Here is a 14,452-nt window from a genome sequence, read left to right on the forward strand (position 1 = left end):
ATTTTCCTTTGCCCAGTTGTGAGACAGTAACTTTTATAATTTCAGCGAAAGTTTCCAACATTTAGTTCACAATTTTGCTTTAGCCAAGCTGTTGGACAGTAACTGCTACTGATGCTTACAGGCGGTGTGGGCGGGCTGGGGCCACGCGTCCGAGAACCCCAAGCTACCGGAGCTACTGCACAGGGCCGGCGTGGCCTTCATCGGGCCCCCGGAGAAGGCCATGTGGGCACTAGGAGATAAAATCGCCTCCTCCATCGTCGCGCAGACAGCAGACATACCAACACTGCCGTGGAGTGGTAGCGGTGAGTCAATAAGCTGTTTATTCAGTTGCTACACCAAAAAATCATTGCCAATTCAAACAAAGGTTAGGACTTAATATAAAGCTGCTACTTTATGCTTAAAATGCTACTTCACTGTAGCTGCCAACCACCCTGGGCCCTGGATGAAAAGGGGCACCGAATGCAAACAAAAGGGGCGTCGCTGTCGGCTGGGTTTGACCACAGATTAGTATATTACTAGCTGTTTGACCGAGCTTAGCTCGGTATTCGATAAAACACGAATAAAATGACATTTTCTAAATATGATTCCTAGCTAGATCGATTTATCGCCTCCGAAACCCCCTATATACTAAATTTCAAGAAAATCGTTGGAGCCGATTCCGAGATTCCAATTATATATTTATATACAAGAATGGCTCGTTTAAAGATATAAGATATAGAATAGTATATTAGTAGTACCAACAGAATTCCCACTTGCGAAACCCGTTTAAAGAAATAACGACTCATACTACGATACTATAAAGTTCAAATTCCGACCGCGCAGTGCTAGGTGCCTACAATTAAATCTGATGTGGCTTTTTGTTTGGTTGCTTGTGATTTTGTAAGTCAATTAGTTGTAGATTTGTGAAGGTCACCTATAAGATCTCTTGACATTGTAAAAAAACGCAGTAAATGCCTAATGGAGTTTTAAACGTGGATATTCTCTAAATAACTATTCATGCATCTTTAAGAAAAAGAGCCTTAAAAGAAACACGCCGCGTAAATTTTCCTAGGTGCTATAGCTTTAAGGTATTTTTATTTGGATTAAGGATTTTGTACCATCGAAGTAATTGATTCATAGGCAGTTGACAGATCTACGTAATTTGGTCGAATTATGTCAATTCAATGTAGTTGCAATCTGTCGGCTGGGTTTGACCACAGAATAGTATATTATATAGAATAGTATATTAGTAGTACCAACAGAATTCCCACTAGCGAAACCCGTTTAAAGAAATAACGACTCATACTACGATACTATAAAGTTCAAATTCCGACCGCGCAGTGCTAGGTGCCTACAATTATATTCACCTACTACATGTCCGCTCTCTGTCTATCGCATAACTCGCACCTTTTCTGACGAAATCAAGGTTTTCGCCATTTAGAAAACAAAATAATCTTTTTTAATTACTATTGGTACGAATAGCAAACCAACATAGTAATACTTATAAAATTTTAGTAATCCGACCTATATTTTATAGTACTTAGTTTTATATATTCGATTATAGTGCAGGAAACTTTTACAATTTAAATATAGTAACTTGTGTTTTTTTCTGTGTAGTTTGTGTGTTTCTTTGTATATGAAATTGGTTTATTTGCTATGTTTGTATAGTTTTTGTCTTCTTTTTGTATTTAAATACCTTATTCAAATACATATTTCATTGGCCTTTTTTAATTGTTCATTTTTATAAGATTTATAACGATTTTGTCATAGCGGTTAAATCAGTATCATGAATTAAATTCCTCTATGATCAGTAAACAGTAAATACGCGACAAAAAAACTTGCGCGTGCGTCACCGCTCGCTTGTGAGTCCCTAATGATTTGCCACCCGCGGGTGGTACTTACAGTTAGATACCTACACGCACGAGTGGGACAGGCCTGGTTTGACATAACCCGACTAAATTACGATTCTATGGTTGCGTTTCCACCAGAGCTGAGCGGAGCTGTGTTGCGTGCGAAGAATGTGTTTTTGAGAATTTGAGAAAAGTCATGTCAATGAAGCGATTCTATTGGTTTTCAAAAACACATTCCTCTCAACACAGCTCCTCTCAGTTCTGGTGGAAAGGCAGCCTAAGGCTAGGCTACTAGGTCCGCCATCTGCCTTCAAATCAACTTCTCTGATAGTACTTTTTTATCAACAATAACTTAATTAATATTCTCTTTTCAGAATTGAAAGCTGAATACAACAGCAAAAAGATCAAGATATCGTCTGAGCTCTTCGCCAAGGGCTGCGTGTCCACGCCCGAGAAGGGTCTACAGGCTGCCACTAAAATCGGTAAGTAGCCAAATAACCAACCAACATAATATTACGTCGACTGCAATATTTTTACTACATACTTAATTAGTAGAAACAGGTATGGGCTCATTCCAGTTTCTTACACGAACATTGAACGATGGTTTAGTTAGAAGGACAGTGGCAAGGCCATGATATTACTCTAGCCCAGATTTGTTTGTTCCTTTCTATTATAAAACTTAATGATTGTATCCAGGGTTCCCGGTGATGATCAAGGCGTCGGAAGGCGGCGGCGGTAAGGGCATCCGTAAGGTGGAGAACGCTGATGACTTCAGCAACATGTTCCGACAGGTAGGCATTAAATTACTAAGCACTTATTCTTGCTACATATTTACATTTGGTGCCGATTGTTAAACACACACCGGCTATTAGCTTGCTACATATTATATTAATCTGTGCCGGCAGTTGGCACACGTTTTGCCGGTCGGTGCGGCGTTGCCAGACTTCGGCACGGTGTTTCTGGGCGTGCGACTAGACGTTTGCGAATTATAATTGCATAAGTTGATAAAAAATGCTATGCAATAGCTTTACGGCGGCAATCCCCGAGTGCCAAGCGTATTTTTTTATCAAGATTAACTGGACGGATCCGCGCCATAAATTAATTTCTCTCCAACGAAGCTTTGGTAACATTTCGAGTAATGAATATTATTTCTTATTCTCTTATCTCAATAACAGGTGCAAGCGGAAGTGCCGGGGTCCCCGATATTTGTGATGAAGCTCGCCAAGTGCGCTCGCCATCTTGAAGTTCAGCTGTTGGCTGATCAGTATGGTAAGTTTATTTACCAGTGCTTGCTAGCATATAAATCAGTCGGATACTTAACTATGTTTACGGATAAGAACAGTAAAATCTTAGGCTATTCCCATTATGAGCTGAGTACAGCTCGTAATGAGACAGTCAAAACTGTAACACAGCTCGCATGTATCTACTCAAAGCACATAATATTATTATCTTATGGGCTGTCCATACTTCAACACTCAACTTTTTTTAAATGTATATTATAGTCACATTCACATATCACAACGATCTAATGCGTGCGGCTTCGCGTTAAGAAGTGTCATTATATACAAACTCTACAAACAACTATTTTAAGCCCTTGGGTTAGAATTGATCAAAATCCTTTCTTAGCGGATGCCTACGTCATAATTACATCTACCTGCATGCCAAATTTCAGCCCGATCAGTCCAGTGGTTTGAGCTATGCGTTGATAGATCACCATGTCAGTCAGTCACCTTTGAGTTTTATATGTATATTTAGATCCACACACCTTCGTAACGTATATGAATGAATTCTTATATTATGTAATATGATTCGTCGTTTGTAGGCTGATCACCTGATTGTCTGACAAGTACTCGTAAGATGATCCATGCGTCGGATGGGCATGTAAAAAGTCGGTCCTGCGCCTGATCTCTCGCCGGTCGTGTCGGTCTTCCGTCCCACTGGGTTATGAGAGTAAAGGAATAGAGAGTGCTCTTGTGTACTGCGCACACACTTGAGCACTATAAAATTACTCCTGCGTACCTGGCCTGGCTTCAATGAAACTGACCACCGTCACCGAAATCGGTGTGGGGAGTATTATTATTAATATGATTCGTGAATAAATATTTTATTCTATCAGGTAACGCTATATCACTGTTCGGTCGTGACTGCTCCATCCAGCGTCGTCATCAGAAGATCATCGAAGAGGCCCCCGCTGCAATTGCCAATCCCGATGTTTTCATTGAGATGGAAAAGGTAATTTATTAACAATTAGGGAGATCGCAGACGACAGACTTTTTGTGCGATCGAGTCTGCGGCGCCCATACAGTCGGCATGGCGCGGCCGTGTCGACTGTATGGGCGCCGCCGCAGACTCGATCGCACAAAAAGTCTGTCGTCTGCGATCTCCCTTAATGAGCTTGTGGGGATATGCGTCACGAACCCAAAGGAAGATCATGCTATCTCGCTCGGTCGGCCAAAGACCACCGGATTTATTTTAGCTGTCGTATGTATACCAACGAACTTAGAAAACTTCGTTAGCGCGATGCAGTATTCTAGCGATAATTGTGCCGCCGCAAGCTATAGTTTGGTCGCCTAATACTTAGACTTTAATTTCTGTACATAATATTTCTGTCATATTGCTATCACGTTCTCAAAATAATGTGATAGGAGTACGATAGCAATATTTTCTTACGCGGGTGAAAAAGAGGGAGTAGTGATGGGTAGCGAAAATCTAAATTATCTGCGTCTTCCTCTCATCAGAAGAACTAAACGCTAATGCTGCGTTTCCACCGGATCTGCGATGCAGGAAAGGTTAAGGATCCAATAGAATCACTACGCTTAGCGAGAAACACGTAGATTAAAAAAATAAAGTGACGCCTAATCTGGGGGCACGGCAGTGCCCCAGACAAGCTTTTTAGCAAAGACTTGGATGTTTTCATACCTTCATTAAGGCACTAGTATAATTGAGCACACAATTCTCAGGCCGCGGTCCGTCTGGCCAAGATGGTGGGCTACGTCAGCGCGGGCACGGTGGAGTACCTGTACGACCCGGCGTCGGGCTCCTACTTCTTCCTGGAGCTGAACCCGCGTCTGCAGGTCGAGCACCCCTGCACCGAGATGGTGGCTGACGTCAACCTGCCAGCTGCGCAGTTGCAGGTAACTTTATGATGGCAATTTAGATGTAAAAAAAGGCTGTGATGCATTGACACCATAAAGTTAATATACCTAGCGGAATAGAGCAACAATCTCGAGCTATCAAACGGAACCGAAATTGGTTTCATATGTGTGTAAAAATATGTGTACGTAAACACTTACACAAGCATGATTGAACATGAATTCTATGAGATTAAATTGTCAACGTGCGGCACGTGCCGACTGGACGTCAAAAAAAGAGTGCTGCTGTCATGTATCACACGTTTCTTTTTACCACGCATTGTTACTGATAGTGACATCTCTCTTGATCAGGCCTTTGTTTCTCTATTCCGCTAGGTATATTAACTTTATATTGTAACATACTTAAATTATATTACGATATTAGGTTTTGCACGTAATCATGAAAACGTGAAAACTGTGTGCATACTTAGAATTAGAACTTTTGATATCATATCAAAAAGGGATGACACTACGATATTGCCACTTTTTAATTTCTTCACTTTCTTGACAGACTGTAGCTCTGTTTCCTTTTGTAGATCGCTATGGGCCTGCCGCTGTACAACATCAAAGACATCAGGCTTCTGTACGGCGAGTCGCCTTGGGGCCTCACCCAGATCGACTTCGACGAGCCGCATCAGCGCCCCTCGCCTTGGGGACACGTCATCGCCGCCCGCATCACCTCCGAGAACCCCGACGAAGGTGAGAGAGATAGAAGGAAATTGGTACTGTAGTGAAGGACAGAGATAGCATGATACGTTGACTTTGACCAGCAGCACCAGCGCCCCTCGCCCCTCGCCCTGGGGCCACGTTATTGCCGCCCGCAAAACCTCCGAGAACCTCGACGAAGGTGAGAGAGACAGGAGATAGGTGGTACTTTAGTGGGGGACAGAGATAGCATGATAGGTTGACTTCGAAGAGCCGCACCAGCGCCCCTCAACCTGGGGACACGTTATCGCCGCCTGTATTACCTCCGAGAATCCCGACGAAGGTGAGAGAGATAGAAAATAGGTAGTACTGTAGTGGGGGACAGAGATAGCATGATAGGTTGACTTCGAAGAGCCGCACCAGCGCCCCTCAACCTGGGGACACGTTATCGCCGCCCGTATCACCTCCGAGAACCCCGACGAAGGTGAGAGAGATGGAAGATAGGTTATACTGTAGTGGGAGACAGAGATAGCATTATAGATTGACTTCGACGAGCCGCACCAGCGCCCCTCAACCTGGGGACACGTTATCGCCGCCCGTATTACCTCCGAGAACCCCGACGAATGTGAGAGAGATAGAAGAAAGGTGGTACTGTAGTGGGGGACAGAGATGGCATGACTGGAGTTGATTTCGACGAGTTGCTCTAGCCCCTTCGTTATCGCCGCGCGTATTAGCTCCAAAATCCAGAAGTGAGAGAGGGATAGAAGATTTTTTTTTATGAAATAAGGGGGCAAACGAGCAAAGGGGTCACCTGATGGAAAGCAACTTCCGTCGCCCATGGACACTCGCAGCATCAGAAGAGCTGCAGGTGCATTGCCGGCCTTTTAACAGGGAATAGGGTAATAGGGGAGGGTAGGGATGGGAAGGGAATAGGGGAGGGTAGGGAAGGGAATAGAGTAGGGGATTGGGCCTCCGGTAAACTCACTCACTCGGCGAAACACAGTGCAAGCGCTGTTTCTGTGAGAACGTGTTATTTCTCCGGTCGAGCCGGCCCATTCGTGCCGAAGCATGGCTCTCCCACGTATAGGTAGGTGGTTTCGTAGTGAGAGGCAGAGATAAGTTGACCTAGGTTGATGAAGGAGACAAGTACTGTTTTTGTAGTGAGAAAGACCGAGTTTGACGAACCACATAAGCATCCCTGTCCTTAGATACGACTTATTTATATAATATACCATATTATGGTTTAATGGTTTATTTATTTATTTACTAAAACAAAACAAATAAATATAATTTAATACAATTCAATACGCAGGTTTCAAGCCGTCTTCGGGTACGGTTCAGGAGCTTAACTTCCGTTCGTCGAAGAACGTGTGGGGTTACTTCAGTGTGGCCGCTTCGGGAGGGCTACACGAGTTCGCCGACTCACAGTTCGGGCATTGTTTCTCGTGGGGCGAGACCAGAGAGCAGGCTAGAGAGTGAGTTACTTCATATGAGAGAAAGAGATGGATAGTTTGACGTTAACATAATATGTCGCAACCATGTAGATCGTAGAGACTTATACTCGATGCTGTAAATAAAATATTTTTATGGGGTTTAATTCGTTGACCATAACAGGGATAGGCGAAACAATGCCACCATTTAACCAATATTCTAAATGCCATAAAGTTACAGTGCGCATAAAATTTTGCCAAGCAATTAATATATTATTTTAAGTTTTAAAACTAACTATTACTATATACTATACTATTACTATATATATATCACTGAAAAGATGATTAAAATCGATAGCCTATGATCCTTCACGTGGTCTACTTCTTATCTGTGCCAACTGCCAAATAACATAAAAATTGCTCTTGTAGTAATTCGCGAGATAAGCTTTTTCAAATAATTTCCTCCGTATTTCCCACATTCTCCTATTAGTCTTAGCGTGATAAAATATAGCGTATAGCCTTCCTCAATAAATGGGCTATCTAACACTGAAATAATTTTTCAAATCGGACCAGTAGTTCCTGAGATTAGCGCCTTCAAGTTAGCCCTTTCAAATAATTTTCCCCGTTTTGCCACATTTTCCTCTATTTCTTCGCTCCTATTAGTCTTAGCGTGATAAAGTATAGCCTATAGCCTTCCTCGATAAATGGGATATTTAACACTGAAAGAATCATCAAAATCCGTTGCGTAGTTTTAAAGATTAAAGGGAACAAAGGGACACGAGGGAAAAAAAGCGCCTTTTTTTTATAATATGTATTTGTATATAGATATAGAATAATATTTTTCTTTATAGTGAGAAAATATACAAACTACTTAGTTCGCCGCTGTACTGTTGACTTTAGACTTATTAAGACCTGTTTCACAACTCCCTGATAAGTGCCGGATAGGTTATTCACAACTTTGACAGATGAAGTATGCTGTATGGAGTATCTGTCAGATAAGTTGCGGATAGCCTATCCGGAACTTATGAGGAAGTGTTGAAACAGGCCTTTAGATTTTTCTAAACAAGTTGTACGCCCACAGGAATCTCGTAATCGCGCTGAAGGAGCTGAGCATCCGAGGCGACTTCCGCACGACGGTGGAATACCTCATCACGCTGTTGGAGACGCCAGCATTCCAAGACAACAACATCGATACTAGCTGGCTGGACGCGCTTATTGCTGAGAGAGCAGGGGTAGTTTTAACGTTTTTCTCTTGTTTTTATTTAACCGACTCCAAAAAAGAGGTTATCAATTCGACCCGTACGTATGTAATTCCAGAAGTGTATGTATGTTATATGTTTGTGTTCGCATATCTCTGAAACTACATGTCCGATTAAAAAAAATGTTTGTTGTAAGTACTAGGCATTGTCTTACTTTGGGAATACTGCAAGTTTTATCAAAATTAGTTCAGTAGTTTTTCAGATAGGGAATTTTAATTATTCTCAGTTACGTGCTAATTTGAAGTCGGTTTTATCTTTTTAAAATACTATTTATCATATAACTTGATTGACACGCCGAAACTAACTTGCCACCTGTTTCCATAGCGGTTTCTTAAAACGAGGTGCCAAGTTAACTTCTGCGTGTAATGCGTGATGCAAAATGTTAGCTAAAAACCTGTTGCGAAAATTATGCAAACGAAGGGTTATGATATTAAGGAAAGGGGAGGTTAGAATAAGTCACTCTCGTAAGTCACAAAGTAACAATATCGCTAAGGTTAGGAACCACTGTTTTTCAACATTCTTCTTACCACTTCTTTATCAGTCGAATGACAAATGACAACGTTGTATAATATTTTGACACAAAGTTATCGTTTTCTTATGACGACGGTTACACGGTCAGTTTGGCATCAGTTCAGTCCATTCTGACCAGAGTCTGGTCAGAATGACTGGAGAATGATCGTCTAATCGCTTGATTGACGGACTGATAATTTCCTTATTATGTATGTGCCAGGTACCTACTTTTGAGCCATAGTTTTGGCGTCAGTCTCAGACTGATGGACTGAATTGATGCCAGCCTGAGCGTGTAACCGTTGTTTAAATGTTTGCTTATTTTACGACAGGTCCAAGGGGAGAAGCCCGACGTGATGTTGGGCGTGATCTGCGGGTCCATCCTGATCGCGGACAACATCATCACCGCCAACTTCCAAGAGTTTAAGAGCGCTTTAGAGAAGTGAGTATGACTTACGATATCAATTTGAGAATGAGCTGAGGCGATTTTCGTTTTGTCTATCTATGAGTAAGATTGAGATGGATAGATTTTATGGAGATCTATCTTTTACCTCTAATATTAAGATGCATCCTCTATAATATAACCTATACTAAATACTAAATAACACAGTCAGTAGTCACTTTTAAGATGTTCATTATATCTAAAAGAAATGACATCCAATACAGACTCATGTTACATTTTCTATTTTTGTTAAGTATATAAAATTTGTCATTTTAGCAATATTTTAGTTATTTTCGTTAATAGAATAACAGAAGAAATCTATTTATCTATGTTAGTAGGATATTAATAGGCTAGTTGCCTATTTTTTTTCTTATTGGTAATTAAAGGAACTCTCAAAAATATAAATATTGGTGAAAAAATATACTTTGGTATCTTAAAAACTCTCCAAGATATAACAATTCTAAAATCACATGGAATAAACCTTCTCAAAACGCTCTACTTATACAAACGTCGTACGTCAGTACGTCGTGTACGTCAGTAGGCTATGACGTCACTAGGGTTCTCGCACTTCTCGTAGGTCGCGGGAGAACTTTGTACGATAGCTATGTTAAATATTGTGTTTATAAAAGCGGTTTAATCAGAAAACTTGTTATAATTTGCATATCTTATCGAACGGTATACAAATACATATTTACAAAAAAAAACGACTTGGCTATCCAACTTTGAAGGCAAAAAAAATACATAATACAGGGTGCAATTAAACCTTCCTGCCAAATTTTTCCCAGGGCTTAGGTATCATTAAGAGACTCCATTTAACCAAAAAAAATTGGATGTTATATTTTTTTATTGACATATTTTATCCCATTTAAAATCGTTGCAGAACGGTCACTCTCGGCGCGAGTGAATGAGAGGGGGTAACGCGGAGGGAGGCGCGCGCGCGATGTCTCATCACGCGCGGGTGACGCGTCGTGTCCATTAATTGTAGTGTTTTTTAGGATAACTTTCGGAAGCTCTCACCATTTTAGTACTGAGTAATTTTAAAAGAAAAAATACGTGTATTTTTATTTTTAACAAAGATCAATATATCAAAATTTGGCAGGAAGGTTTAATTGCACCCTGTATGTATTTTACAAATGCTTATATTTTACCGTTATATCTTTATTTTATTTAAAAAATCTGCTAACCTTTGACCTTGTCAACATCCAAATCCGTGCACCGTGTGGCCGCCATGCACAGCGTGCGCTGCGGTGGAATCGCGCCTTTATAATACTCACATAACTGAATGTATCTCACAGGGGTCAAATCCAAGGTTCGGGACAGTTGACGAACACAGTGGACGTGGAGCTGATCCACAGCGGCACCAAGTACATTGTGCAGGCCACCAAGTCCGGGCCCACCTCGTACTTCCTCGCTATGAACAAGAGCTTCAAGGAGTTGGAAGTTCACAAGCTCACTGATGGAGGTTAGTAGATATTTTTAGTACACCATCGAAGAAATTGATTCATAGGCAGTTGACGTACCCCCGTCATTTGGTCGGATTGTCTCAATTCAATATTATATATCGACACTTCAATATTAAATGAACGTGGGCGGGGGCGCTGCACGATAAAGGTACAATTCCGTCGTCGTCGTCGTGTCGTCGGCCGCTCGCGACAATAGTCAGTCTACGAATAATAAAAACTAAGGAATCGTAACTCCCATACTATTACCGTTTTAATTTTGGTTCCTTTTGATCTGTCATGTAACGTCAGCCTAGTACCGCTCAAGGTCACCTAAATATTGCAAATGTATTGAAAAGTGTACCTAAGGTACACTTTTTTGACAAGTATTTTGGAGCATGTTTTTTGACGGAGTTACTTTTCCTTAGTTTTTATTATTCGTAGTAGTCAGTGTATGAAAATGTATGGCACCACTTCCGAGGTCCGCGACAGACTTCATACTCTTGACTATTGTCGCGAGCGGCCGACGACATTGTACTTTAAAGGAGAACTGTCAAAAATGACATTTTTGTACGACAGCGTTAGTTCCTTTTTTCGCCACGTTCATCGCCACGCCTTGTCGATCTATAGTTCTGATCCGCCGGCTGCGTTTGACATGACGTGTCACGTGACCAAACTACGTAGGTCCGCATCTGCCTAGGAATCAACTCTGATAGTACGACATTTTTATAATAGAAATACAATTTCTATTATACAGGGGGCAATTAAACCTTCCTGCCAAATTTTGATGTATTGATCCTTGTTAAAAATAAAAATGCACGTATTTTTCTTTTATAATCACTCAGTACTAAAATGTTGAGAAATAGCTTCCGAAAGTTATCCTAAAAACATTACAATTAAATGAACACTATACGCGTCGCCCGCCCGTGACGTGCCCCCGCGCGCGCGCATCCCCCCGCGTCACCCCCGCTCATACCCACCGCCGCGAGTGACCGTTCTGCAACGATTTTTGATGGCATAAAAAATAACACCCAATTTTTGGTTAAATGGACTCTCCTAATGGAAAAAAAATGGCAGGAAGGTTTAATTGCACCCTGTATTTATTACAGTGTTTTGTGTTTTAGTTGTGGTATTTACTGTTAGGCAGGTTTTGATACCATTATAACTATAGTACGGTCGCGGGAGCATGTCATTTTGTAAATTGACCCTATTGTATTTGTATCTCACTCGCGTGCGAAAATAAAGCTATTGCGCTTGTAACGCGTCATTGTAAAAACGAGATGGCAATATAATATTAGTGCGCGAATGAAAGAGAACAGCAATGAATCAATGGACGAATTACTTCCTGCTCCGCGAGCGTAGTTTAGGTTTCATCTCGTTCTACTTATTATTATTTTATTGACCATTGTATACTTCGAACAATATAATATACCCTAACTTGTTGTTACTACTTTACATAATGTATTGCTATTATCGTCTCTCTATCGTGTATCGTATCGTGTTCTCTATCTACTCCTACCTCTCTCAGGTACTCTACTCTCCCTCGACGGGGCGTCCTACACCACCTACTTGAAGGACGAGGTTGACCGCTACCGCATCGTCATCGGCAACCAGACTGTGGTGTTTGACAAGGAGCGAGACCCATCCAAGCTGCGCGCGCCCTCTGCCGGAAAACTTGTCAATACTTTAGTCGAAGATGGCGGACATGTTGATAAGGGACAACCCTATGCGGAGATTGAGGTGAGTACTTGTATAACTTAGGTCTATTTTGCGCCGGTTGGTGTTATTTTTAGTTGTGTCATAACCTCATCCTTTTTGGAAGTCGGTTAAAATATCATGCCGTCTCTTTCAAAATTGCGAAGAATTAGAGAGATTATATTTTAGCCGATGATTACCGTCGACTGAGGGGACCACTCTTCAATACATGCAAAGACTAATGACTTAGGTATGAATGATGGGTTCTATGTTTATTTAGGTGCTTTCAAGATAAGTTTTGATTTTACACTGTATTTAAAACTAAAGTTTTTAATTATAATGATATAATATATTATAATATATATGTCATATTTAATATGGTGTAATATTTGTCAGGTAATGAAAATGGTGATGACCCTATCTGCCCCGGAGTCAGGAAAGGTGACGTGGATACTGCGGTCGGGGGCTGTACTGGATCAGGGCTCGCTCATGGGCTCGTTAGGTACGACTATACGCTTTAAATCAGCTATACGCTTAACACATTCCATTATTTGTGCGTACTGTGTAAACAAAGTTTAGTTACACATTCTTTTCCTTGTCTGATATGTTGGGAAATCGCTTAAAAGATTATGGGCTATGACAAAAAAATGTAACTATAACTCCATAATATTTTTAAGCTATTGCATGCTTTAATTGCGGGCTTTGAGCGCGGCGACTAAATCAATTACTCCGTAAACTTTTAGACGTGAGAGAGCCATGCTTCGGCACGAATGGGTCGGCTCGACCGGAGAAATACCACGTTCTCACAGAAAACCGACGTGAAACAGTGCTTGCGCTGTTTCACGCCGAGTGAGTAAGTTTACCGGATGCCCAATCCCCTACGGCCCTACTCCCTACCCTACCCGCCCCTATTCCCTTCCCTTCCCATCCCTACCCTGTCCTATTACTCTATTCCCTCTTAAAAGGCCGGCAACGCACCTGCAGCTCTTCTGATGCTGCGAGTGTCCATGGGCGACGGAAGTTGCTTTCCATCAGGTGACCCGTTTGCTCGTTTGCCCCCTTATTTCATAAAAAAAACTCCGTAACGAAAATAAACCTTTACACATCGCCTAACGTCGTTTCAATTCGGCAGACTTCGGCACGGTGTTTGTGAGCATGCGACTAGCTATTGCTAGCTGACCGCGGTATGCTTTACCGCGACAGTCCCCTAATGCCACACGATTTTTTTAAACCCTCATCTTATAATCTCAAAAGAAGGCTCCCATTTAAAATAGCGGCTGGCTTTTTAAAAATATTTCTGTTATGGTGACTTTACTAAGTGTTGAATTGTTCTAGAACTGGACGACCCTTCGTTAGTGACGGTGGCGCAGCCGTACAAGGGGCAGTTCCCGGCCGGCGACACGGGGCCCGTCTCAGAGAAGATGAACTATGCCCATAACAAGTATAAATACATCTTGGAGAACACCCTTGCTGGTGAGTACTTCTATTAAGCAGGCCATACACGCAAGGGTACACCCTTGCGTGTATGGCCTGCTTGTTTACCTGTGCAGTTTTACCTGTCAGGCAAAATTAAGGCCAAAACCTGCACAGTTCTGTAACATACACTTTTTTTTTGTTTGTTTATACACCTTCCGTTTTACCCGAACAGTTGACCTGTTCAAGCAAACCTATCAGGTACACTCTTGTGTGTATGGCCTGCTTTACAAGTGAGAATTTTTGTAGGAATAGATAAATGTTCGTTATAATTTCAGGATAAAGCTACTGCAAATTTATATAAGTTTAGTAAAGATGGATTTTGCTAGTATAGTTTTTAATACTCTATCTATTCTATTAACTTTTTTTGCAATTAAGTAGCTGATATGATGTAAAATAGTATTCACTGCATCTAGCAGCTTCAAAGTAATTTAATATTTATTGTTTCATAGGTTACTGCCTCCCCGATCCATACAACATCCCGAGGATACAAGAACTCGTTGAGAAGTTTATGCAGAGTTTACGCGACCCCTACCTACCTCTACTAGAGTTGCAGGAGGTAAGAAACTTATTATAAAAAGAAGTGGCGATTATTATAGTTG

The 14,452-nt window shown here is 41.4% G+C and overlaps 1 protein-coding gene across 6 annotated transcripts in view; it reads left to right on the forward strand.

The window, feature by feature from the left end:
- Positions 1-14,452, forward strand: part of LOC121727024 (acetyl-CoA carboxylase) — a 92,606-nt gene that overhangs the window by 54,150 nt on the left and 24,004 nt on the right. For 4 of the 6 annotated variants that reach the window (XM_042114697.1, XM_042114701.1, XM_042114699.1 and 1 more), the window contains 15 exons: positions 122-302; positions 2,204-2,311; positions 2,526-2,620; positions 3,005-3,098; positions 3,946-4,061; positions 4,790-4,963; positions 5,497-5,659; positions 6,918-7,080; positions 8,117-8,267; positions 9,134-9,243; positions 10,539-10,705; positions 12,211-12,422; positions 12,774-12,879; positions 13,713-13,850; positions 14,303-14,409. In XM_042114697.1, coding sequence (XP_041970631.1) covers positions 122-302; positions 2,204-2,311; positions 2,526-2,620; positions 3,005-3,098; positions 3,946-4,061; positions 4,790-4,963; positions 5,497-5,659; positions 6,918-7,080; positions 8,117-8,267; positions 9,134-9,243; positions 10,539-10,705; positions 12,211-12,422; positions 12,774-12,879; positions 13,713-13,850; positions 14,303-14,409 — 2,085 coding nt within the window. The remainder of the gene's footprint in view (positions 1-121; positions 303-2,203; positions 2,312-2,525; positions 2,621-3,004; positions 3,099-3,945; positions 4,062-4,789; positions 4,964-5,496; positions 5,660-6,917; positions 7,081-8,116; positions 8,268-9,133; positions 9,244-10,538; positions 10,706-12,210; positions 12,423-12,773; positions 12,880-13,712; positions 13,851-14,302; positions 14,410-14,452) is intronic. The other 2 variants (XM_042114698.1, XM_042114700.1) reach the window with 1 other exon arrangement.

Source organism: Aricia agestis, chromosome 5 (assembly GCF_905147365.1).
Source record: "Aricia agestis chromosome 5, ilAriAges1.1, whole genome shotgun sequence".
In the NCBI taxonomy this organism is placed as follows: domain Eukaryota; kingdom Metazoa; phylum Arthropoda; class Insecta; order Lepidoptera; family Lycaenidae; genus Aricia; species Aricia agestis.